We start from the raw sequence: 27,297 nt of genomic DNA on the forward strand, positions 1-27,297 counted from the left end.
AGTCAGGAGTGGTTTCTGCTCCTAGAAGAATAGCAGGAGAGGGCAGCAGGGCCATGTGTATTTACAAACAGAGAGAACCCCCGATACACAAACCCTGCTACACAACATCCCTGTGTTTTGACTAAACCCTTTAAACAGCACAAATTTTTAGTTATAAAAGAACAACTTTGTAAATCCGTTTGAAATTCTTGCAGGGAAATAAGGTAAAAAAAGTAAAACAACCTTTTGAAAAACCTTGGAATGAAGAGCAGCATTTTAGGCAAACATCCCCATCATGTACCAGTTCTCCTTGTCTTTCCCAGAAAAGACTCCAGCGTATCATTAGAGTTCAAATGAGATGAAAGAAATCCCGTCCTCTTGATAAAAAGTCTCAAACCTGCTATTCAAGTATGAAATAAGGTTTAAGCAAAAGCTACTCAACCCAAAGCTTAAAGACTTACCCCAGCTATGTGGGGCAGGGGACACCTCTGCTCGCCGCCCAGCGCAGGGTCAGCATCCAGCACCAAGCACAGTCCATAGATCTGTTTGTCAGCAGAGCCGGTGTTGCCTTTAGTTTCCTGTGAGACTTGTGGGAAAGCCAGGCTGCCAAGCTTACTTTGTAAAAGCATGTTGCATGCACGAAGCACTAAGCTCCTACAAGTATACTAGATGCTAAAAAACCAAATGGAAATGTGTTGCGTTCTTGAAGAACATCAAGACAGTAGCTTTGGGAAATGCAAGCTGGAGACCAAGAGTTTTTTGCAGATTCTGTTACCAGCAATGGAAATGATGGATTTATGAGTTTGCTGATTTAGAAGGAAACACTGTTAGAAGTGGAAACAATCAGAGCAGGTATCTCCAGATAAGGATGAAGACTACCTGGCAAAAAAATCCCCAACACATCCAGCAGGTCTACCCAATGCAACAGTGCATGGTGCAAAGTAGCACCAGCAGGACAAGCAGAAATTAATCCTATGCAACAACGTCAGCATGATGCTGGGTTCAAATTAAATCAACCCTGCCTTGCAGCTGGGCTAATACGGTTATGCTCCTCATTTTGATCGACTTGAGGATCTCCGTGCACTGCTGCACTCTGCCATCCGGCAGCCTCTTGGAATTCTGCAGCGTGGAGTGACACCGTGCTGTGTCTCTCTTGCCTTAGCATTAAGACAGCCCCCAAACCCACACCTCTTAGTTGCTTAACACTGTCTCTCCTTTTGACAGCACATCAGGGCTCCAGAGCAGAGAGCAGCAGTGATTCATCCTCGCTTGACTTCTACTCATGGTTCTGTCTTCAAAAACAACATTTTTCAAATATAGTTGAGGTGCTACAGAAACATGGCAAAGACCCATGACAGCTGGATCCTCGACTAGCCTCCTGTAAAAGTAACATCTAAGAGGGCTTTATCCCATTGCTTCTGGGGAGCAGGGAGAATAGCTTCCTCCTCACCTGCAGCCAGTATGCTTCCCCCAGTCTTTGGAACCGGTATGAGAAAGAACAGGTGACTGGAACAAGAGGATCAATGAGTTGCCAACAACGAAGCCACGGCAATGGTAACAACCACCCCATGTTCGTCTGTCAACTGTGTAGGCATAAGCTACCTCGCAGTGACTCCTCAGGAAGAAAGGCTTTACAAAGAGCAAAAGGTGGGCAAAACTCCACTATAAGGCTCTGTCCAGTGGAGGTAAGATCCTAGGCTTGGGCTAGGTAGGGACTATCTCTTGGAGAAGGCTGGGTCACCTAGAAGAAAGTATTCAGAGTAGTAATACCCTGCCATTGGAACAGCCTCAGCACACAGAAATCAGGTCATGAAAGAAGAGATTTGCAGCCAGTGCAACAGTGGGAGAGTCTTCATAAATTCTCCCAGGGGTATGACAGCTCTACCACCGCCCGGCCTGCTTTGAGAAGGACTGAAGCACCGAGCTTGAATAAAAGCTGCCTTCTAGGCTTGTTTATCTTACACGGACGAAAAGCCAAGGGAACAGCTTGCATTTTTGATTTTGCAAAATAACTCATCTGGGGCAAGACATGCTCAAAGCACACGGAGCAATTTATCAAAACAAACCAAGGGGGAAGAAGGTCCCTTCCTATCAGTCGACCAACTCTAATCTTCTGAACATAGGCAGAAATTCCCATCATCTGAAAATGCACTGAGAAGGGGCAGAAGCAGTCGGCAAAGGAGAGGTCGCACAGTCCTTTGTGAGAAGTATTTTCCCATGGCATCCCGAAACATAAAAGGAAAAGTCTAAAAAAAAAAATTATTATTATTTTGTTTTCCTTTTCAGGCATCCGAGTGAAAGAATGCGCAGCTGGGCCTCAGCTCCAAGGGCGCAGGCAGCAGAAAACTGCTTTAATCAGGAATATTTTAGCTGCAGTTTTTTTATTAAGAGTTTGCAGGAACAATTGGGGAAACTGAAATGAGATATGATAATCTGTTTTTGCAATTATAGCTTTTAGCTTCTGATTTGCTGGCAATCACTAAAACATGTCAGTTTGCGATTCAAAATTCAGCCTCTCCTCTAAGTTTGGTGAAACTTTCTGTTAGCCAAGAGCACAGGTTACAGCTATATGCATTTAACAAAGAACTTGCTCAGTGTTTTTATTTTTTATTTAGAAAATAATGGCAGACATTTCATATTTAATAATTTGCAAAAACTTATTAAATGTTTGGTATAAAGCTATACATGGATGGGAATTGGGAGTTTAATTAAAACATTTTCATTACATGCAATCTTCAGTGCACCAGATTCATAAAGAAGAAAACTAAGATAATCAGAACATTTTATATTTGAAGCTGATGTATTAAACACTGGAACTACCTATCAGTACCTAGGGAAATAAGCTGATTATTTCTGCCTTCTGTTCCCTGCAAAACTTTACAGGTAGCAGATCTCAGCCTTGAATCTTTTTTTTTTTTTTTTAACTCAATGGAATAAGAAAAAACTTTCCTGCTTTTTAAAATCTCCACTAATGATCTAATTGATGGATTTATTTTTAATTTCAGTCTCTGCCTGCACCTGCAGATGATGACCCTGATGTCAGCGGTTCCCTGTACACTTGCCCAGGCTGCTGGTATATCACCAGCAACTTCTGCCTCTGCAAGGCTGTGACTTCGCTTTGCAGTAGCAATGATATATCCTTTCAATGTATTTTTATTTCATGGTATAAAAGACTAATGCATTAAAGGTTTAACATTTCAAATTAAACTTAGGGGATTTCTCTTGTTTGATTTATAAAAACAACACTTTTTGTTTTTAGGTAGGTTAAAAAAGAATGGGACTTAGAAGACTGAACAACCAAGCTTTCCACAGATACTTTTTGAGTATCTGCATTGGTGCTGAAATAGAAGATCTATTTAAAAATAAAACACAGATAAAAATCCAAACATTAGTTTAGGACCTAAGTAATAATAATTATCCCCCAAACCCCCAGTCCCTCTGGGTTTGCCTGCCTCTTAGTCACAAACACTCAATGGACAAAAGGCGGTTTCTCTTGCTCTCAGTGCTGAAGAGCCAGCGCAGGTACTACAGGGAATAGCAAACCAGATTTTATTCTTCCTCAAGGACCTGGAGCTGAATAGCCTCTTAAGCCCTGCCCGCAGCCTCCGCACCCGGTGCTGGAGGAGGAGATAGGACAGTGTGGCTTGGCTTGCCTATCCTGGTTGAGTCCTCATGGCCACGAGGAGAGAACTGAAACCAAGCAAAGGGGCAGGAACACCATAAAAAACATCCCAAAACAGGCATTTTGGTTATGACTGATGGCTGTCCTTTGCATCAAATGGGACTGGAGCATCACATGACTTCAGCGTTCCAGTGGACCCACTATTTCTCAGGGTAGGGGCGAGCAGGCACCATCCTCACCACCCTCCATGTGCATTCAGTGCCACTCCTGCTCGATAGACGCTCACATCCAGCTAGGGACTGCCACAACTTATTTTTTAAATTTTTAAAATTTATTTTTAAATTCTTTCATTGAAACATCACAAGTTGAAGAGGGGATGCTCTAGCCTGGATAAGGAGCATTAAGCTATCAAGGATTTTGGCTAAGGGCAGTTGGTCCTTGCACAAATCCTCCTGGACTGGATGTGTCCAGTAAGGACACCACTCTGTAGGGTAATATTGAGTCCCTGCCTGTCCCCTTGGTAAATACAGGCCTATAAATCATAGAATCATAGAATCATTAAGGTTGGAAAAGGCCTCTAACATCATCAAGTCCAACTGCCAACCCAACACTACCATGTCTCTTAACCCACGCCCTGAAGTGCCGCATCTACACATCTTTTAAATACCCCCAGGGGTGGTGACTCCCCCACCTCTCTGGGCAGCCTGTGCCAGGGCCTGACCGCTCCCTCAGGAAAGACGTTTTTCCTAATCTCCAACCTAAACCTCCCCTGACGCAGCTTGAGGCCGTTCCCTCTCGTCCTGTCACTGGTGACCTGGGAGCAGAGACCAACCCCCCCCTCACTCCAGCCCCTCTCAGGCAGCTGCAGAGAGCGAGAAGGGCTCCCCTCAGCCTCCCCTTCTCCAGGCTAAACCCCCCCAGCCCCCTCAGCCGCCCCCCAGCACACTTGTGCTCCAGACCCTGCCCCAGTCCCGCTGCCCTTCTCTGGACACGCTCCAGCACCTCCAGGCCCTCCTTGTTCCGAGGGGCCCAAAACACAACATTCACAAAAGTCACCAGCACGTGCAAGAGGCGCCTTGCACGCCAGGGCCGCGCCACCTCACCTCCTCTCACCGGGAGGACCAGGCTGGTGAGGTGCCCCAGGATGGCAGCAGGGACCTCGGTGGGCCTGGACGCCGGGGATGGGAGGGGTGCCTGCGAGGGCTCGGCAGGGGAGTGAGGAACTTCAAGCCTCGCTCGCTCCCAGGCACCCGGCACCGCACCAGAGCATGTGGCGGCCCCTTCCCAAGAAAGTTTGGTGATTAAATCCAACGCCTCCATGCCAAGCTATGCCAGAGCAGTTCAGTAGGTAGCACAACTCACAACCGATTGATAAAATGCATACACAGCTGCACTGCTTGATAAGTACTGCCCCGTACTCACACCTTTCTAATAGTGAGTTGTAAAAAATGTGCTTCCAGCCATTAAAACTGAGAACTTCTATCCCAGTGTCTTTGCAAGCAGAAAGGGTATATTACTTAGACCCATTATTTGATTCACAATCCTTAGAAAATAGGTACGCCTTTATCGCGGGTGCCTGTAATAACCGATGCCTACTTCCTGCAGCCGAAAACCCCAACCCTTGGTAGGAACCGACTTTAGCTATTTAAATGTTTTATAAGTATTTTTTTTTTTTTGTAATTGCAGAAACTTTTCCTAATCTGACATTTGTTAAAACCCCTTATTAGAAATTATGCAGCCGTGGAAAAAAAAAAGGGGGGGGGTGGGGGGTAGAATAGACTAAAATATAAAATAAAATAAAAATGAGCTGGCTTCACAATTACCAAGTCAGCCCATGCAGCCCTTCGCTATTGTACGGAGTGGCATAAACCCCCCGGCGGCCTATCAGCTCCCTGGCAGGCAGGGGGCTGCGCTATTCAAAGCGAGAGATACAAGCTGCAGGGCAAAAACCTGGCAGCTCCCATCTGACCCCCCAATCCCCGGCTGGTGACAGCTCCAAGCTCCATGGCAAATTAGCCCTTCTCACATTACAATTGCAGGAGACAGATTCCATTAGCGGTATCTGAAATTGAGTGGAGAGCTGCTCCGTTATCAGACTTGACTCATAAGCGCCGCTATTAATCAGAGCTATGATAGCATTTATATATTTCAAGCTATCTGCCGCCGCTGTGATATTCTGCTACAAAGGGTTGATGGGACTTAGGGAAGGGAACAATGGAGCTTTCTGGGAAAAGCAGAGTAAATCAAGAAAGTCTGTGACTTCCGCACATTCTGAAGGGATTGCGGTTTACATAAATTTTCTCCCAATTGGAGATTGAGCTCTTCCTCATCTTACACATGGGATTTAGTTGTCACTCAATGGTAACAGCTGTGAAAAGGTGAAGCGGCCCACCGCTCAGAATATTGCCTCCGCTTTTAAAGCAATTAACCCATGAACAGGAGGATACCTGGTGATATCAAAGGGATTAAGCCAGGCAGTGCATTATTAACATTTCCTTGAACTAATTCTAACTCTGACTAGCTGTCAGAAAAGACTCTTCAGTCTTTTAAAAAAAAAAAAAACAAAAAAAACAAAAAGAGTTTTTTTGCCCTGCTTCCTCCACATCCCCCCCCCCCCCCCCTTCAAAACGAAGCAGAGTTATTGCAGCCTAATGTGCCTACTTCAGAGCAAAATGGAAATGAACAGATTTGGTAATGTCTTCAAACAGACTGAACTCAGTGCTGGTTTATTATGGGGACAAGGGGGAAAAGTAGATACATATATTTGTGATCTATCTATATATCTCAATATATATATATGATCAGTTACCCAGAAGTCACAGTAGATGTTCTTCTAAAAGCAAATTAATACTTGAGTACCTTCCCAGCTTCTCTCCCTCCTAAAACTTCCTAACTACTTGTTACTAAACGCTTTTGAAATGGCGAAGATCTTTGTGCTGTGCTACAACAGCGATAATCTGTGATAATCTGTAACCTGGAAAAATCCAAATACATCCTGTAAGGAGTTTTCTCCTTCCTCAAAGCCCAATATTTTGATTTCCCATGACGGTCAAGTGGGCACCGGCACAGCACGCAGGAGCACTCCCCTCTCACCCCTCCATCTTCCCCAAGCCGTGCCCCAAACAAAGGGAGTCAAACTGTTTGGGGACAACTCCTGCTCCAGCAAACCTGCACACCCCAGGGACACAGAGGGTTTCCCCCCTGTCACAGGCAGACGACGACTTTTCCCAGCACGGGTTAGTTTTAAGGGACCATCAGCCATGTCAGTTTTACAGGACCATCCCTCTGGAGATGGCCACGAAGGTGACCCATCCTCCTGGTGCTCCAACATGCCCGGTCCTTCTCAGGGACCTTCCCACGAGAACTCCAGGACTCACCTCACTGGAGCAAGAAACCTCGGAGCCATCAGGATGATCAAGTGCCATTTCCAAAACACCTTTATGATTTCAAAATGATCCCATAATTTTGACGATTTCATTCTACAACATGCCTAATGCTCATTTTTGTTGGCGGTGGGATAAAAGTTGGCTCTGGTTTTCATATGCACCCACAGTGGGTTACTTGGAAGGTTGGGGAGGCAGGAAATGTATATATATAATAAAAAATATATATATTAGTCCAAAACTGAACACGATACCTGGAACAGCAAACCCAAGAGACATGAACTGCTTGGTTTAATGCAACATTTTCCCCCTTTTAAAAAAACCTGTGTGCAACTCAGCCAGGATAAAGCCGGCAAAATCTTACCAGAAGTACTTGGGCAATGACACCTTCTACTCTGCTACTGCCCCTGTAATAAATTGGCTTTGTATATTTTGATACAGCAAAGCAGCCAAGCTATGAAAGGTATACACCGGAAAAAAAAAAGCACTTAAAGCAGGGGAAAGCATCCTATTTCTCTTTGCAACCGAGAATGCAAAGGATGCATCATCTGTGCAGAAAATGACACTTTGGCAATCATATTATAAGAAGATAATTGGTTTACTTTGTAAACTTGCTATGCTTTGCCTCCCACAGTAAAACAAATAAATAGTTGTTTATAGAAACAATCCTATAGCCGCACTTGCTGCGTCCTAAAAACATAAAGCAGCTCCCCCCCCTCTTTGAAAGCAAAGATGAATTATTTCCCTCAGTTCTAAGCAGTCCGAGAAAACTCTTTGTAAATGCCATTTTATGATAATTACAAGCAATTTATTAAGAATGTGCAGAAGGGGAAAAAAACCCCATATTTGAGAACTAATTCAAAGGAGTAAACCGCTGGTTCAGCGATAGTCTGGATTACTGACAAAAAGGCTTTTTGCATCAACGCGGTTCGACATAACTTTGTTTTAAGAAGCACAATCCGGGCTTAAAAAAAATATAATGAAATGATTAGTTTAACATAATATAATATAATGAATTAACAAACAAGATGTTGGGGTTGCTTCCTATCGACCCCGGCAGTGTCTGTGCAGAACATCCCACCAGCCATCACCTGGCAGAGGAGAAATCTGTTTAAGGAATAAATTCGATCCTAACCCTGCACACGCCGTAACATCCCAAACGCCACCCAGGCACGGAGGGAACCGCTGCTCCTTCCTTAAGCACTAAAAGAGATTGTCCCGACCTGCCGAGCAATAAAGTCGGGAAATGCCTCTTAAACAAAAAGAGTCAATGGGGAAAAAAAGGGAGAGATTTACTGTACGGGGATGCTGGGAGGCACAGAAAAACCCTGCGAGGGTAAACAGCAACCCTGCCCGGCTGGTGGGGAAAAAGAAAAGGTTTTAGAGGTTAAGTTCAGGTCAGACGACAAATGAAATTGTAACAACCCAACTGACATTGTATAATGTCTTCTTCCACCCGATCAATAGGGCAGCGTCAGCCCCATTACCATAGAGATGGCTTCCTCCCCGCTGAAGGGTGGCTATTGTTTGAGGAGAGAGATTTGCCACTTGAACTGTGTTGCTCCCGAAGGATGTGTACTTCATCAATTATTTGTATTCCTAACATCTACATATTTTCATATTAGCATCCACACTTCACGCGGCAGGAGGAGCAGGTGCTTGTTTTTCCTCCGGTACCTCACAGGGGTCACCCCATCAGCTAAATTTTAATTATAAAACCAAAAATGCGCGGCGATTTGTTAGACCAGTTTAGATCCTTTGTGAGTCCGGACAAGCCCGGCTAAAACCAAAACACGCCGCCTTCAGATAGTTACGGCTGCCGCGCAGACCGTGCCAGTCAACGCTTTCTGAATGGTATTTTTTTTAAAAAAGTAAATGACAACAGAAAGAAAAAACTTTTTTTGCTAAATGAATGTTGTAAAAAATAAATCCATTTTAAGGCACTTAAAAGGAAAAATATAACATTGTAATTTGGAAATAAAACTGACCCACAGTACCTTACAATCCAAAAAATCAATCGCTGCTAGGCTGAATAATTGATTCCGCCAGCGCCCTGTATCTATGAAATAATTTTCTCTAATTCCTAGTAGTTTCTAACATCTCCCAGTTCCACATTTTCCCTTCTTTTGTGCAAGTTTTAAATTTGACAGAAGCAACATCTTCCAAATCCAATTAAACGACAACAATAAAAATTAAACCTCTAGGAGTGTAAAAATAATTCCCAAATTTAGCTTGTCATCTCTCTCCTGTATTCTTATTTCCATAAAGTGACGATCGCATCATTCATAGGCACAAAACGGGCACGCAAGGAACTGTCACACCGGAGTTAAAACTAAAAAGCGGGGCAGATCTTCACAGCGACTGTAATACCCGGGAATAACCGTAATTTAAAAAACATAAAATCAGAACCCAATATTCAAAACCTTTAGCAACTCCTTGCAGGAGTTTTTAATATAATCAAAACGAGTTGTGCTCTGACGCCGCCCCTGGCACTGTGCACAGGAGGGCAGCGCCACTTCCAGCTCCCCAAATATGTTATAAAATATAGGATATTAAATTAAATAACGCCGACTTAATTACTTGTATTACTCAACAGTAAAAGCAATCGCTTTAAATGCCTATATATTTAGGAATTACTCAAGCAATTCCAGGTGTGCTTTGGAGCTGATGCTACGTGAATGTGCAAAAGCAACTCCTCTTCAGCAGAGGAAGATGCACCCAGACAGACGGACCCCGTGGACTGAAGTTTAAGTGCACTCGGGGCTCTCGGGCTGGGCAGGATCTGGCCCCCCTCGTTTATTCCTGGCTTTATTTCTAGGTTGCACTCGCTCTCTGGGAAGGTTTCCCCGAGGGGCGACGCAGCTCTGGAAACGGGTGGGAGAAAAGGGCTTTTGTCAAAATAATCTCGCCCCGTCTCATCCCCAAGCGCCCCGATATCATTTCAGATTTCACTATTTGCAGCCCAGAAACGTGCCCTATTTTCCCTGCAAAAGAACATCAGAAATTGTTTGTACGGGTTGCGATAATCCTCTCAAATATGGGTCAGGCTGAGGTTAAGAGCAGCCAGAACTTGCACATCAAAGACGAGCGGGGTTAACAAAATCCCCAACCACGTGCGCATCCCGATTGTTCCCTTTTCTCCCGAGGTTAGAGGTCTGGAGAAAAACGGATGGGCTCCGGCCGCCCTCCCCCGCGGCCGGCAGCACCCACGCCGGGGAAAGGCGGCCGGTGCCGATGCTTGCCCTGGTCCTTGGGTACCGCCGGCAGGCAACTGCCCATCCGCCTCCGCCGGGAGCTGCAATTAAACCAAGTTCACGGTTTCGCGATAGGTGAAGCTCATCCTGTTAATTTAAACAGACCATCTGCATCTTTCGAGAACGACAAACTTCATTAGTTCTGGTTAGTTAAACCGAGCGGTGATTTGTGATAATGAGCCTGAACAACCTGTCACGTCCGTGTGAGGGAAAGGGCGCACTTTTTATTATTACTATTATTATTATTTAACAGAAAGAAAATAAAAGAGGGACCTTTTGTGCGGGGAAAGAAGGTCAAATTCAGATTAAACCACTGTTAGGTTAATCAGAGGAACTAATTACAGCTGGAAAGGGCGGGGGGGGGAACGCTAGTCCCAAGGCCAGAGGGGAACAGAGGGAGCCTTCGGAAACGTCCCAGGCAACGGGGAAGTGCCCTGCCAGCATCACGCCAACGAGAAAACACCCCCAATGACTTTACCTGAAAACCGTGTAAAAAAGCAAAGAGGCGGCAGCTGCTCCCAACAAGCCGCAGAGGAGATTGACTCGGTAGGCGGGGGAGCCGACGGGCAGCAGCCCCGTCGCCAGTTTGGCCAGCAGCGTGAACAGGGGGTAGCCGGGAGGGTGGGCGACCTACGGACAGATCGATACGGGGTTGAAAAGGGGTGAAATTCTATGAAATCAAAAGGAGAGCCGCACGCCGGGGTCCGGCGGCAGGAGCCGGGGGATCTCCGAGCGGCGCCTCTCCCCGACCCATCCGTTCGTATCAATTTTAACTCCACAAATATTTTTCCTTAGTGGATTTGGCTCCACGCCTCGCCCATAATAATGAGGCGGCGAGAAAAGGAGGTGCCACGTTTCATTAGCGTGCCTTAAAGGGCTCCTTGTTTGGGTTCACAGTATATTAGGGTCATTCAAAAGGCTGGGGTTTTTTTGTTGTGTTTTTTTTTTTTTTAAAAAAAAAAACCAAACAGCTTCTCAACTATTTTATTGGTTAGCAAGTTGAAAGACCACACTGCTATCGGATTACCACCGCGCTGACAGTCCTAAGGTCTTGCCTAAAGGGATCATGCACCATAATAAAGTTTATTAAATAATAAAACTTATTAAAATTGTTAACCCGATTTATTTTATTCTCCCCAGCTTATACAAAATTTGGGTTGATAATAAGCCAGCTACTGTATATACAGTAAAGCCTTTGCTTTATAATTTAGTTTAATTGGATTTAAAACTTGAAGTAAATTGTCGCGTGCTGTACTTATAAGTTAGTAAAAACTGTGGTTTGAAAATAAATTAATCTACTTTACTCCATGCTTAATTAAACTTCCTTAATTCCTAAAACTGTTAATGAGAGCATTGATTAAACAATAAAACTAATACTTACTCCAAGCTCATATGCGGCTGTGATCAGCTCCCCTGTGAAAAAATAATGTAAAACCAATAATTACTATTAGGAAATGACACTCCTCCAAAGTTTTCAAAATCCAAATGCTTGCATTGGGGTTTTGCATTAATTTGACTGGATAAAACTGTAAATCTGTAGAGATTTAACAGCATGAAATTTTCTAAGAATATTTTCTCCCTCTGATGTCATTGCACAAAATATCTTTTGTGTGTTTTCGCGAGACTTTTATGAACAGATAAGTTAAAGTATAGGTAGGCTCGGGTAAAGAATGGCTTGAGATACTCAAAATGCAGACATCCGTGCGTGTGCATTTTTAATTTAAAACCAATTGACTCAATAACTTTCAAGCATTACAGCTCGCAACGCTTAAGCTGCATTGTCTCTTAAACAACCCGCTTGTTTCTCATTAAAAAAACCCCACAGCTTTATAGTTTTAAAGAGGGAAAATACAATCATTGATCGTGCAAATCTGCATCCATGTATTTGGGAGCGCTGCTCTCCCTTGACACTAAAGCGATTCTTGCAGCATCTGCCTCGCCAGAAACTCTTTTACCTGTCAGCGGATGCTGCATCCAGCAGCCGCCCCCACTAGAAACACCACTTACATTTTGCATTTCATTTGTATTTTATGCCAGGACAAATAACCGCCACAAAAAGATCCACGTTAGCATAATAGTAACACTTGGCATTTTTAGAGCACTTGACACAGAAGCATTTTTCAACGCTCCTGAACGGCGTATATTAAACGTATTCAATAGGCGCGACACACTCGGGGACGAAGGACACAACCAAGGGGCAACAAAATTAAAAATTAGGCTGCTTTTCCTTCTTTCCTTCAAATTTCATGATCCAATTTTACAGACCCTGGTCACTGGTCCTGCTAATTTTGCAAGCACCAACGTCGCAGCAGCTTTGTCCCATCGTTAGATGGTAAAGATGTAAAATGAAGGATGGTAAATTCACAATATTTTAATTCCTGCGCATTATTGCCTCCTCACCACCCAACGCAAAGGAGGAGGATTCTATAAATGACGCTTTTAAATCTTGACATTAAATTAAACAACATATTTTAAAAGGAAGATCTAAGTCAACCCACTATTGCTGTTCGTCACCGCTGTAAAATTACAGCTATCGCCCCGCGCGATGCCCGGGGGACCGCCCTGCGGCTTTCTGCACAGAAGCCTCTCAGATGTGGATTTTACGGCACTTGCAAACACCAGCTATTTTTATTGCTACTCTATTTTAAGAAAGTTTCAACCTATTGCAAGACAGCCTGAAAAAAAAATCAGACGCAATGGGAAAACCATCCATCCCAAGCTGAGCCCTTTAGTGTCAGCAGCTCCGATGCTTCCAGGGCATGGCGAGGCTGGGAAGCAATCGATCCCCCTGCACACAGCAAGGTGATGCTAATAAAGGAAACCCCAAATTTGGCATCGCAGGGGTTCCCCAGCGTGCCGGCACGTGCTGCTCTGCGCAGCGGCAAGCAGCGGATGCCCATCGCATCGCGGGGATTCTGCTCCCGAGCCAGGCACAGATTTGCCTTCATTAAAGTCCTTCTGGGATACAAGAATACATGCACCCAAAATGGTGCTAAAGATGATTAAGTTCATGCTTGTTGCTATAATATTGGTTCATATCATGGGCAAGAATAACCCCAAAGAGATATAGACACAAACCAACCAGAAAGCTGCAAAAAAAAAAACCCTAAACCAAAACAAAAACCCCAAAAAAACCCTGGTGGATGCCACTGCCAAGCTTTGAAAGCCAACAGCACAACTTTGCCTCGTAAGAATTAAGGAAAAAGGAGTAAAAGAAACTGCAAAAATAAGCTCTCAGGCTGCAGGCCCGGTGAATTCCACTGGGAAAACCAAAGGGAGCACACAACTCCTACCACTTCAGGTAAGGTTAATTCTCCATCTTCCACCCACATACCCGCACATCACTTACAGCCTCTATGGGCTACGTAAGATATATATATATAAAAGATACAAAAGATATGGGCTATGTAAGTGCAGAGCACCATTATTAAATGACAAAACACACAGAGTAAGACTACAGCACCCAGAAACTTGATTTCAATACATTTCTCATGACAGAAAACGATCTGTGGCATCTTCAGATGCCGGCTCAAATGGGAGACACTATTCCTGCATAATCTTGGTGTCCATATGTTTCTGACCATCCAGCTTGATTCCCCAACAAAGGCGTTCAGGCACCAGGCCCAACGCTGCCTGAAAACTGATTTATCCCCAGCAGGGTTGGGGGCCAACGTCTGAAACCTCAGAGGGAAGGTTTGGGTTAGTTCTTTCTTTTTTTTATTTTAACCTGAGTTTATTGGATCCCTTTTTAAGTTGTTTTAACATCTTTGGGTGTTTCTGAATTAGCTTTAAAATGCATTCTCTCATTTCTTTATTAGAACACTAAGTAACACGAGAAAGCTGCCAATGAAAATACCTACTGCCTTCTATGGTTTAGGATTACTGCAAACTTCAGGAACAATTAAAAACATACGGATAGCTTAAAAAAAATATAATAACAGGCTCCCTGCCTGAAAGCAGATACAGCAAATCCTTAAGCACCTCTTTACTCACACAAGTAGCTTCAGTGCTTTTGATGGCACAAGTTTGAGCCCCGTGCTCAGGGGCGGGCAAGTTAATCGCCTTGAGCAGGGCAGTGCAAAGACCTGCCGGAGACTCCGGCCAGGCGGCAGCTCCGAAGCACCCCGTGGGCTTCTCAGGCCATGAAAAAGCAGGGGAGTAACCCAAATAGTCTTAAGACAATGCAATGAGCTGGCTGCTGCCTGGGACAGGCACAAGAGGACATCAGGGACAAGCCTGTCTCTGTTCAGCTCCAGTAACCACACACAACTCAGGCAGCAGATTTAGAAGAAAATGCAAAACCAAAAAAAAATTAACTAGATGTAGGGAGTGAGATCATGGAGCAAGATCATGGAGCCAGCTGGGGGACACCACGCTGAGAGACTGCCTCTAATGTAATTCCCTCTAATGCAGGTTGCCGGAAGCCTGTTAAAGCATCCAGTCCCCCAGCCCGGCCGCTCCTGGGACACCTCTCTGCTGCACCACCGTTTGCAGCACACACCTGGTTCGTGTCCTTGACACCTCTAAGAAAAGTTATTAGCAGCAGAGCGATACACGCTGCACATATTTAGTGCATTTCTACACGCGCAGCTGCTGTGCTAGGAAGAACCAGGATGCCTCTGGAAATTAGGGGAAGAGCAATCCCCCCTCCTGCCTCCAAAATGGGATAAAATAAGCACAATAACCCAGGGAAAGTGGGGTGAGCCCATGCCTGTGCTGCTTGGCCGCCCACAGTACCCACCAGCATAGCTCATTGAGCAAGGAACGGACCCCAGCACTGATTCATCACCAAATCAGGAGAACCTGCATCCCACTTCATAAAGGGTGCTAATGGTTATTTGCATCCCAGAGGCAAAACCCAAGCTCAAGTACAATTAAAAACCAGGTTCACGCAGCATGAACAGCTCAGAGCACAGGCACCCTGCGCGTTCATAGACACGTGTTTCCCATCAGGGAGTACTTTAAAAGACAAAACGGAAATAACTGTAAATATATCGATCATCATGTATTAACTGACACAACCAGAAGGAGCAAAGCCAGCCCTTTTACAAACTCGGGAGCAAAGCCATCGGGGTGCACATTTGCCAGCTTAGCCAGGGCACGCTCGCACGCCTTGCCTGGAGCTCGGGATGCAAGATCTATGGAAAAAGGATTTTAAAAGAAATTCTTTTAATACAGCGCTAACAGGGTCCCTCTGATCCACACATGGGAACAGGATAAATGGACAACACAAGGTTGCACCAATGTCCATCTACACACCAAAATCCCTGCTCTGAAAAGCCAGCTAACCAAGGGGAGTGAGCTTGGCGTAATGAACACACAGCTCCCTCCTGTTATCGTTGACTCAAACACCCTTCACTTGAACCACTGCTCAACTTTACATTGGTGTGTGAAATGCTACACTGAACACACCGAATACAGGCTGCCTTAACCCTGGCTAGACAAAACCACCCTGCTTTTACCAAGTGACACTGTCTTTTGCTTAACTCTAAACAAAAACTAACAGTAAATTTTGAAGAGTTGTAGTTAAAATGTGTATCTCCCTCTCTCTCCACACATACTGAAGCTGTAAAATATACGCATCCATTAAAAACCCATTTATTTATATGGAATTTTATGCACTGCTTGGATCCGAAACCAGCACAGAGTTAAACAGACCCACTCAACGCTCTTCTGGGATATGAAAGAACGCAAGGATGCTCAGTATCTACTCCATAAAAAAAAATAAAAATCAAAGCATCACCTAGAAAATCCAAGCCCTCCTATCCCCAAACCACAGCTGCACACATGCTACAGAAGGAAGGCAGTTTTTAAAGCAAGACCAGATTAAACCAGCAAAACCACAGAAAGACCAAAGAGGAGAATTTTGTCCCGTCTGGTGGCATCAGCAGCACAAAACAAAACATAAAGACAGCTTGTCACTGTCAGCAAGTCACACTTGCAGGCAAGCAGATCCAAAGATTTCATTGCTGCACTGGCTGCAGCTGCACAGGCCAGAGAAGGCGACAGCCCAAGCAGCCATACCACATCTGGCAGGACAGCACATCTGCCTCCTGATGCCACCAGCCGCCCGCAGAGCTCCTGACTAAATCCTTCACTGACAGGCTTAGATAAAAGCAAACTATTTGCTGCAAAGCAAACAGGTGCAGGGAGAGGATCAGGTCAACAGAAGGTGGCCAGGGGGCTCCAGCCCCAAGGAGTGACCATGCTGCGCTGACCCCAAAGAGGTGAGCCCCCCAAGGTGTGACGGTGCGCCAGGCTCGGTGGGGTGAGCACCCCAGGGAAGGATGGAATAACCCAGCTCTGGGGGTGTGCAGTGATACAGGGTGTCCATGATGCACCAGCCTGTGGGGCAAGTGCCCCTATGGGGAGGATGCAACACCCCAAGCCCAGTGGGGCGAGCACCCCACAGAGGGACTGCAATGCACCAGCCCCTACAGGGGGCGTGCAACTCTATGGGGTCACAGCGACTCACCAGCCCCTATGGGGGGGGTTCAACCCCACAGGGTGACTGCAACCCTATGGGGTGACAGCAATATGCCAGTCCTATGGAGGGGGGTGCAACTCTGTGAGGTGACAGCAAACCTATGGAATGAGCAACTCTATGGGGTGACAATGATGCACTAGCCCCTACTGGGGGAGTAAAACCCTACAGAGTGGCAACAGCCCTACAGGGCGACAGCAACGCACAAGCCCCTATGGAATGAGCAACCCCGTGGGGTGCAGCGGTGCACCAGTCCCTGTGGGTGAAGGGGGAGGGCAACCCTATGGGGTGACAGCGATGCATCAGTCCCTATGGGGGCATGCAACCCTACGGGGCGACAGCGATGCACCAGCCCCTAAGGGGCGAGCATCCCTACGGTGCCACCTCCCCGGTGGGGCGGCCCCACGGGGTGCCCCACCGCCCCTCCCCGGCTCGCGGGCGGGCTGGCGACGCTGGGTACGTTACCCGCATCCCCGCCGGGCAAGGCAGGCGGCAGCGTGGCCGTGTAGAGAGCAGCCACGACAGCACCCAACGCGCCAGCCCCGCTCCCAGCCCCGGCCCCCGCGGCCATGTGCGCCGCCGCGCCCGCGACTTCCGGGTCCGGCCGCGCGGGGCGGGCCGGCTGTACCACTCTACCCCCTCCGGGGAGGGGAGCAGCACCACCTCGCCCGCCTCCCCGCTCCACCCGCGCCGCCACCCCGCAGCGCCCATCATCGGCAGCGCTCGGACAGGGACGGCGTAAGGCCGCGGGCCCGGTGGGGCGATCCAGCGCGGCCTCCCGCCCTCTCCCTTCCGCCGCACCCCCGCCGAGGGGAGTTGGTACAGCCGGAGAGGGCGGGGCGGAGGAGCGCCCCCTTCGGGGAGCGCGGGCGGGACCACCGCGCGGGGGGTGGGCGGGGCGGAACCACCGCCCGGCGGCGGGGGGACGGCGGGAGCGGGCTGCACCCCACTCCCGGGACTGCTCCTCACGGCGGGGCCTGGGCCTGGCCTGGGCCTGGGCCTGGGCCGGGCCCGAGGATTTCTGAAACACCAACTTTCCAAATTCATGTTAAAAACCCCGCCGTGAGGGGTGGAGCCTCACTGCACTTGTCCCGTTACACAGATAATAAAAAATATACGCCCTGAATGGGGCGACAGGAGATGCTGGTGAAGTAAAGGGTTGGTGTCAGCAGACAGGCTATTGCAAGTGTCCATTCCTGCCGCGGGAGTAGTTAGGGAAGGCAAATGGCACCCTGAGACCCATCGGTAGGAGAGTAAAGCACATCCATGAAAATGAGTAGGTATCTACATCCAGGGAACAAGAGGCTGGAGAGTAGCTCTGCAGGGACCTGGGGGCTCTGGCCGATGGCAGGCTGAACACGAGCCCCCAGCGTGCCCTGGCAGCCCTGAGGGCCGACCGTGCCCTGGGGGGCACCGAGCCCTGCATCGCAGCCGGGCGAGGGGGGGGATTGTCCCGCTCTGCCCCGCGCTGGGACGGCCTCACCCCGAGTGCTGTGGGCAGGGTTGGGCACCGCAGGACATTGAGGGTATAAAGCTACGGGAGAGGGTCCAGAGGAGGCCATGGAGTTGGTGAAGGGTTTAGAGGGGAAACCGTACGAGGAGCGGCTGGAGTCCCTTGGTTTGTTCAGCTGGAGCAGAGGAGGTCGAGAGCAGCCCTCATGGCGCTCTGCAGCCCCCTCCCAAGGGGAGGAGGAGGGGCAGGGCTGGTCTCTGCTCTCTGGTGACCAACTCCAGGGCCTGAGGGAATGGCAGAGAGATGTGCTGGGGAGGTTTGGTCTGGGTATCAGGAAAAGGTTCTTCCCCCCGAGGGTGGTGGAGCCCTGGAACAGGCTCCCCAGGGAGGCATCACGGCACCAGCCCCGCGACGTTCAAGGAGCACTTGGCCAAGGCCTCAGAGACATGGTGTGAATTTGGGGCTGTCCTGTGCAGGGACAGGAGTTGGGCTCAATGATCCTTGTGGGTCCCTTCCAACTCACGATGTTCTATGATTCTGTGATTCTATGATCATGAGCGGCAAGGCCATACCTGGAGAATTGAGACAGATTAAAAAGAGGCTTTTGAATACAAATGAAAAAGGTATAGGAGAGGGTAACTAAGATAATAAACAGCCTTATGGATTAGATCTAAGTGGAGACGTTAGAAAATTAGGTTTGCATTTATTAAAAAAAAAGAGCAGGATTAAGGGTTGACACGACTGAAAAAACGCGCATCATATTCTGGGGAGTGGAGAAGCTGGTGCCAAAGGACCCTTTTGAAACAGCCAGCACAAAAACCCCAAAAAGGCATGAGCCGAAACCGAGAAAGGTATTAATGGAATTTAGGGAAGGTCTTTGTACACACTCCAGCTCTTATGTACAGAGACGGCAGAAGAAGCTGAAGTAGCGACCCGCTCAGAAGTTAATCGGGTTGCTTGAAGGAACTCGTATTTGAAGGTATAAACACTGGCTGAATAACGGCTGGGCCCACGTGGCTGCCTTCCATCCAGAAGGCAACCGCTTGGCTCTGTGGTGACCAAGTGAGCTTCAATATACTCAACTCGTTGGCAGGTTTCTGCCGTTATTGGCTGAGATTCATCGGGGAGAAGAAAAAGATATGTTGCAATCCTCCGCCAGCCATTGTCACTATGGTAATGAGAGGGGTCATTGTTCCCGCACCCGTTGGGGCTGCTAAAATGTAATTTTAGCAGCAAAGTGCGCAGTCTGTGTGTGAAAGCAGGCTGGTGGCGAGGCTCTTTATCCGAAGCATGGCTTTTTTTCTGTGTGGTATTTTTCTTTCTTTGTATTTAACTTGGAAAAGGCATCCAAAGACAAATGTTAACCATGACTGATTACAATTATATTGATGGGGGAGGTAGCAATTTAAAGGCAAATATCGAAATGTGGAAGAATGGTTGGTAATAATATGGTAAGGACAAACTATTCTTTAATTGTCCTGCAAGTTGTTTTATATCTTTGTCATGCAGAAACTGGAACTTTTTAGGGTGCCAGTGACAAGGTACTTTGCTGTAACATGGTAGGGCAGGCTCACAACTGCCTTTGTCGTACTGAATAACTGCCGCCGTTTCAAAGGCCAGGATTACAGACACACTTTATGCCAGCTCAAACGCTTTGGAGAGTGCATTTACGTTTTCCTTCTTTAAGCAGAAATCTACTAATTGATGAGATTTGACTCCCCCTTCTTCGCCTGGCGTGACCCAGGGAACCGACCAAGGCAAGAAGGACATGCGGCCCCTCTTTTTTTGTTTTTCTCAGACCCAGGCAGATATTTTTTAACCATTTTCATTCGTGCTCTGGAAATTGAGAGTTGTCCAAACCCACCTTAAATTCACCTCGCTGCAAAGCAATCACAGCGACACTCTGGGCTTTCTCAAAGCCGTGAGGATGGGCTCAACAGCAATAAAAAAACCCACCACACTAGGGCAAGTGGAAAGCATTTGAAAGATGGCCTTGCGGTACACATATTGAGTTATTAAAAAAAAATCCCTGGAACTTGTAGCACGAGAGCATACTCTAGTGGCAACTGAGCAAAGAAAGTGCTCATGGTTTGTGCAGTGTCCTGACGGTGAGATGCCTCCCACCTTTCAGCGGGAGGCTTAGTCTCTCCTATCTCCTCCTGCTTCGTGCTCTGCGCTCAGCCCAACAGGAAATACCCAAGGCAGGCAGAGAAAATAAACAGGAACTTCTAAAGTAATTTAAAAACACAGCTTGAGAACATATCTCCCCAAAATGGCTGTGTACTCAGAGAGTTGTCTTTTCATGAGGCTCTATTGCAGATTTTCTCCCGAGACACAGTTTAGAGGAGGCAGGAGATAGGAAAAGGGAGAATAATACTTAAAGCAAATTCTGTTCACCCATGGCAGTGTCATTACAAACTTGAATGAACACAGTTATTGCAAATAAATAAAAACAATAGACCAGAACCAGTTTTACATAAGAAAATACTGAAATACTGTTCAATTAGTCCTAAGCTTTAGTTAAACCTTTTCTTTTGCCCATCAGGTGATAAGGTTAATACAGAAAGCACTCAACTGCTGTACTTGTGTAACAACAGTCAGCATCCATTTAATGAACTTACGTGTATACACATTTAGCAAAGCTTCAATATTGTCAGCGCTGGACTGGCACAGAATTTTAATGGCAAAGTAGCCAGCCCGGTCTTCATTGTAAACAATATCCCCATGTAAGGAAAGCATGTCCTCATGGGGACCATTAACAATACAAATAAGCACGGCTTCTATATTTGAACAAGAAGTTTGGCAGTATTTCCACTGAGGATATATGTCTGCCTGCAAAGCACAAAAAGGAAGATTATGCTACTTTTATTTGTTCTTAAGTGGCTTGAATAAGCTGCATTTTATGACTTCTTGGGGGTTTTTTGGAGGGGGGGAGGAGGGGAGACCAGGCTGATATCCCACACTTAGAGCAGCATGGCTGCAGTAGCTAGGCATGGTGCAGAGGGAACTCCCAAGGGGAATAAAGTAGAATAAAAGCACACTCGCTCCAGTGAACATCCCTCTGGCCCTGATAACGGGGCTCTCGCTGCCCCATCCTGCAAGCGCACACGTTGGGTAGTGCTGAACTGTGCAGCCTCCGGCTGCACCAACTGAGCTGCGAGTGTGGCCCAGGATGGGCCACCGAGCACGGGTTTGGATGTGGCTGGTCACCCAAAGCACGTGTGTGCCGGGATACGCCGCAGAGGCGGCTCCTTGTGTTCGCCCCGGCTGTCTAAGGGACCGAGCTTCACGCGATTGCACTGTACGTGACACCCCCAGTGCGTTGTGAGCCCATCAAAATTCAAAAGAAAGGTAAAGGTCTCCCAGATGTTATTACAGTCATGGCTATTTCTTGCAAAGCTGTGCGGAGGGGAGATACCCAAATCAGTGTGTGCAGTGGGAGGAAGGAGGAACGCAGCTGTGACCGGAGCTGCTGGCCGGGCTATCCGCAGCCTGGCTGCTAGCATCATGCTGGCCTGGGGAAGGGGATCCAGGGGTGGTTACGGTCAGAGGGGTGGGAGAATCTGGGGGCTCAGATCCATGGGAAAACACCCTTTGTTCCACCAATCACAGGACAGCTTGTTCATGATTTAAAAAATGAATTTAATTTTCTTCCCCAGATAAAAAAATTGTCTGAACTAATTTCCCTGTGCAGATCTTGTTTCCCACAATTTTGCCACTTTGTAAGAGAGGTTTTATTGTCATGCTGGAGACCGCCAGTCCCTGCCTCCACTCATCTTAGTGGCCTTCCAGCTGATTTTCTGACACACTGAGCAGTCACAGATCCCATTTTTCTCAGCTGGTTTTCCCAGAACTCTGAGAATGAGCTCTATGTTTTCACACCTGATTTCCTTAAACTAATATTATTTATTTATCCATATGCCTTACTGGCAGGCTCAGATCTGGTGTCTGATCTACACAGTGACTCCACAAACACATTAGACACCATCTTCTCACGAGTGTGGCTGATGCACCACATGAGGGCCCCATTCCCTTCATCCCTGGACCACTGAGTTATTCTGTGATTAGAATTTGCAAGAAAGGAACACTTTTTACCACCGCAAAACACATTTAAATGCTTTTCATCCTTCTTTTAATTACAGGCATAGGACAGCAATTGCCATCTTGTGCCTTGGTGGCCAAACTCACAGGCTGGCTCGAGAAGTGCCCAAACACAGCATGTAGCTGAAGACCTGCAACAGCAGATGGTGCTTCAGGGGTCTCCAGTGTTTCAAGCTCTCCTTCCTTCACCTACATTCACAGTTCCAGTAAAACTCATCAGATAACTCATTTAGGTAAGAATTTTACACGTTACCCCAGTCCTCTGTTTCATTCCTATTTATTAAGCTGCAATCAGATAGTATCAGCGAGGATCATGCTCAGGGAATTAATTTGAGCAAAGGATCCATGTCAAGCAGGACAAGGATTGCACCCTCCATAATGCTGTCCTTACCCGGGTTTACCACCATCTTCCCACCCGGCCCTGCCCTATCTTCATTGTGTTCTTGCATTGAACAAATCCCCAATGCTGCTACCAGTGGTTAAGCTACCACAGGTTGTCTTTTCATCTAGTTGGAAACTGATAGATTTCCAGAATCAGTTCAGAAATCTGTGTTCTCCCATAAGGTCATTGTGTTAGTCTTATTATGGTAAGGTTATAGGGGGAACCTTTTCTTCTCCAAGCTATTCTGCGGAGGTGAGATTACTGGCCAGGACCATGATGTGCTGATATATGACCAAAATTAACTTGAGAAGATGCTGAACAACAGCAGGTGGTGTGGAACAGCAAGAGAGGAGGCGATCTAAGATGCACTTCAGCCAAGGACTCCCTTCTTTTCATCAATAGATTGCTCCACAAAGAAGAGGTTCATGTCCCATCGCCAGCTGTGTGCCTCCTAGGAGGAAGGCAGTGAGAAGCCTTATATATAGGTAGAGCTAGGACTGTGCTTATAACCAGACTCTGGAGGCATATAGCCCTGCCTGCTCCTACCATTGCAAGTTAGAGCTACTGCAGCTTTGAACTCCGGGGAGACAATGCTGCTAAACCTCCAAGAGAAGGGACTTGCAAGGGACTCCCATTTTCCCCATATACAAGCAGCCCTGCTGATGTAAGGTCTTAAAGGTGTGTCAGCATGCAGGAAATACTGTTTCTGTGATAGTTCATGTTACCTGGAGACCTTTAATGTAATAAATCCAAATTTTGGAGGAGAGAGGGTTGGAGGATTAGCCCATGGGCAGGATTTTGAGTTTGTTAGGCTGAGTGGACTGGTTTGCTTTTCCTAGGCCAGATAGGGGCAGGTCTCTGTCTCAGCCCTCTTAGTCCTTGCTCCAGTGGGAGGTAGTCCTAGAGATGGTATTTTTATACACAGTAGCAAAACACAGTAATTTTTCTCTTATGTTCTCAGTAATGGCAGAACCCTTTAAGCATGTCTTCCATAAAATTCAGGCTGGGACAGTGAGATTCTCCATAGATTCAAAAAGCAAGGCTTTGACAAACCTTACCCATGTTTCCTTTGGTATGCTGGTGGCTGAGAGGAGTTTGTCCGAGCTCAGCAGCTACATATCTGTGGGTGGCAGCAGCAACCCCACAGCTCAGACAGACGTCTGCCCTCTGTACATGCTCTTCCAAGCAAAGCTCCTGAATGTGCTCCATCCACTTGTTTCAAGGTCTGTACAGGTCCTGCCATTGTTCTTCTTAGAGGTCAGGAAGCACAAAAACAGAACCAAGATATTTTGGCTCCATCTCCATTTCCTGTAGAAGGCCAGGCTAAGAAACAGATTAAATGGATTACATTAAATCCAGATTAAATCCTGGCGTATACCCAGACCTAACTTGCCAGCTCGCTCAGTGCCCATGTGGCCAGAGCATTGCATGAGCAGTCCATGTTCAAGCTAGTTGCCTTGTGAGAGATGTAGGAAGGACCCCAAATTCAATTTATAAGCTTGACTGCAGCTGTGGGACATCGCCATGAGGAGATCATGGCCCAGTAGCAAAAGACCAGATGAGAGAAGCACACTCTGCCCAAGCCACATCACAAGTAAGGGAACAACTGAGCACATGTTAAAAGACAGCCTGAACCCAGGTCTCCTCTCCTGGTGTGCCCCAAAGCTTGCTTCAAGCTCACATCTGATCATCAGCTGGTAACCTTATAGGATGGCCATAAGGTGATCTGGGGTATGGGCCCAGTTTCAAATACACAGAATCACAGACTGGTGGGGGTTGGAAGGGACTTCCGGAGATCACCCTGTCCCACCCCCTGCGTGAGCAGGCACCCCCAGAGCAGGGGCACAGGGCCGTGTCCAGGCGGGGTGTGAATGTCTCCAGGGAAGGGACCCCACAGCCTCCCTGGGCAGCCTGTGCCCCTGCTCTGGCACCCGCACAGGGAAGGGGTTTGTCCTCATGTTTAGGTGGAACTTCCCATGTTCCAACTTGTGCCCATTGACCCTTGGCCTGGCGTTGGGCACCACTGAAAAGAGCCCAGCCCCATCCCCCTGACACCCGCCCTTTAGATATTTATAGGTATTTATAAAATCCCCCCTCAGCCTTCTCTTCTCCAGGCTGAAAAAACCCAGGTCTCTCAGCCTTTCCTCATCAGGGAGATGCTCCAATCCCCTGATCATTTTTGTAGCTCTTTGTTGGACTTGCTCGAGCAGTTCCCTGTCCTTCTTGAACTGGGGAGCCCAGAACTGGACGCAGCACCCCAGATGTGGCCTCACTGGGGCAGAGCAGAGGGGGAGGAGAACCTCCCTCGCCCTGCTGCCCACACTCCTTTTCATGTACCCCAGGACACCGCTGGCCCCCTTGGCCCCAAGGGCCTGGTGCTGGCTCAGGGTCACCTCGCTGCCCCCCAGCACCCCCAGGGCCTCTCAGCAGAGCCGCTCTCCAGCAGGTCCCCCCCAGCCTGTGCTGGTGCGGGGGGCTGTTCCTCCCCAGGGGCAGGACCTGGCACTGGCTCTTGTTGAATTCCCTGAGGTTCCCCTGGGCCCAGCTCTCCAGCCCATAGAATCTAGATCACCCTCACAGGTGCTGTCAGAGCTTTTCCTCCTGAGGCTGAAGCAGAGAAATGCACAAGTTTCTGTATGTTGAGCTCTCAAGAGTTAGAAAACATGAGCACAAATCTAGGGCACAAGTGTTACACCAGCCTTTACCCGAATGCCTGTGGCTGGATTTTGTTGTTATTTTTTCCACAGGTCATGCCTCACTTGGTGCTTAGGATGGATGGTGGTTTGGAAATCAATCAGGGAACGTTTTCATAATCAGAAAGAGCTGATGAAGATGCTGGAGGCTCTAAGGTGGCTGAGGTGAGGACCAAAGGCAGAACCCCAGTAAATTGTCATGTGAATGAGGCCTCCCAAGGAGGGAAGTGGGACAGCTGGACTGGTCCCATTAAGACAGAAAACTTCCAATCTGGCACTGCCTAATCTCATATTTGAGGTAGAGTGATCTTGCCCTGAGCATCTTTTTAACATCAAATAGCTGTTGGTAATCACATGAAAACAACATTTAACATAAAGCAAGGCACCAAGGACTTTGCAGAATATATTGATGTTTCCTAAAACTGTTATTTCAAGGTTGGATAAGAAGAAATGATATGTACATAGGGCAGTTCCTGAGATCTTCAAAACCTTCATATTATGTTAACTGAAGGGGAACAGCTTCTACAGGCGCCTCTTCCCCTCTCTTGCACCTGAAAGCCCAGGACAGGTGACTACAGCATTACATGGTCAGTAGTCACTACAAAACCTGCTTTTATGTTAATGCACTTGTAATTTAGAAGCCGCCTCCTCCTCTGCTTTCTGTGGCCTGGTATTTTCAGGCTCCTCACAAGTCAGAATGAGAAAAATGCATCTCATTCTTCAAAGGCCAGAACTGCTGGTGCAGAAAATAGCTAAGTGCTAGGGACTGAGCTCTGCTTCTGCCTTCATTGGGATAAATTCAGCATCCCTCACTGCCTTCAGCTCATTTATTCCCCATTTGGTGTAACCGAAAGCAGAATTTGCCTCTTGCTGTTTTTCAATGGCATTAAGGCCTTTAAAGAAAATCCTACAAAAAGATTTAGGTGCAAACAAAATCTCCTGCTTTCCACAAATCTGTCTGAACTTACGCTGTGAAAGGAAACGCAGGGGAACTGAAACCTCTTGCAGAGGACGGTGGACTCTCTAGCAGGGTCAGCTGTGCATATATTTACACATGATATTAGCAGGAAAAAAGTCAAAATGGGTGCATCGTGACCCAAGGTGGTCCAAATGTTCTGTGCTATCATTACTGCTGGGGTCAAAGGCATTGCCGGGTGGTGACTTGATAAGCATGATGAGCTAACAAGCGACAGCTTAATCAGCACAGATAATTCTTCTGCAATATATGAGATAATTACACCCTTTTTCCTCAGTTTTAGGAACCTTGTGGATTTCTTCACTCATAAATATGAGATAGTGCCGTACAACTTGACCTTCTCAAACAAAGGTTTTGCAGAAGGGAGTGTAATATCCATCGGCTTACCTAGACTGGTTTTTTGTCCACTGCAGCTGATCGTCTGGAAAGAACACCAGGAAAACGGCAAGAAAAACCTTGTAAATTCATTTAATTTTTGTACACATGGATAAAACCAATCAGGTTCTGACTTTAGGGAGCCGCATGTGTTATTTTCTGGGAGAGACCAAGGACAGGATGGAGGCATCTGCAGGGTCTCGTCTTTCATCTTCCCCGGAAGAACCCAGCTCCGCAGCACTTCTGGGGAAGGAAGCTCTCCACTAAGCACTGTAAGCCTTGCATAACCCATCCTTTCACCTGGCACCTCCTTCCCCTGCCCTGGCCAAAATCACACCTCAGGAGGCTGCTAGTAAGGCTCCCTGAAACAGCTATTCTGCCTAGAGGCTGGAGACAAAGAGACATTGTTCAGACAGCCCCTCGGTGTTAAAAAAGGCAGTGGGAGAGCAGGAGGAAGGCAGGACAGTCTGCGGACCCTAGGGTGGCCGTCTTGAATCGCTATGTTAGTCCTGCACTCCAGACAAGATGTGTCAGAAGTCCAGATTGGAGGGTGGAGGATATCCTGTCTCCCACCTCCTTTGGCTCGCCTGGATTT

The 27,297-nt window shown here is 47.3% G+C and overlaps 1 protein-coding gene and 1 long non-coding RNA gene across 3 annotated transcripts in view; one reads left to right on the top strand and one right to left on the bottom strand.

Moving 5' to 3' along the window:
* TMEM260 (transmembrane protein 260) overlaps window positions 1-17,340 on the bottom strand; it is a 36,300-nt gene extending 18,960 nt beyond the window's left edge. The window contains exons 1-3 of one of the 2 annotated variants that reach the window (XM_064461058.1): window positions 17,188-17,339; window positions 11,620-11,651; window positions 10,717-10,868 (exon numbers count right to left, since the gene is read on the bottom strand). In XM_064461058.1, coding sequence (XP_064317128.1) covers window positions 10,717-10,868; window positions 11,620-11,651; window positions 17,188-17,293 — 290 coding nt within the window. In that variant the 5' untranslated portion in view covers window positions 17,294-17,339. Of the gene's footprint in view, window positions 1-10,716; window positions 10,869-11,619; window positions 11,652-17,187 lie in introns of both variants that reach the window. The other variant, XM_064461059.1, reaches the window with a different exon arrangement.
* Window positions 17,341-22,204: 4,864 nt separating this feature from the next.
* On the top strand, window positions 22,205-26,705 carry LOC135314956 (uncharacterized). The gene is made up of 3 exons (XR_010374368.1): window positions 22,205-22,509; window positions 25,406-25,516; window positions 26,605-26,705. It is a non-coding gene; the product is annotated as an uncharacterized LOC135314956 (long non-coding RNA).
* Window positions 26,706-27,297: the final 592 nt, after the last annotated feature.

The sequence above is a fragment of the Phalacrocorax carbo genome, chromosome 9, assembly GCF_963921805.1.
Source record: "Phalacrocorax carbo chromosome 9, bPhaCar2.1, whole genome shotgun sequence".
Taxonomy (NCBI): Eukaryota; Metazoa; Chordata; class Aves; order Suliformes; family Phalacrocoracidae; genus Phalacrocorax; species Phalacrocorax carbo.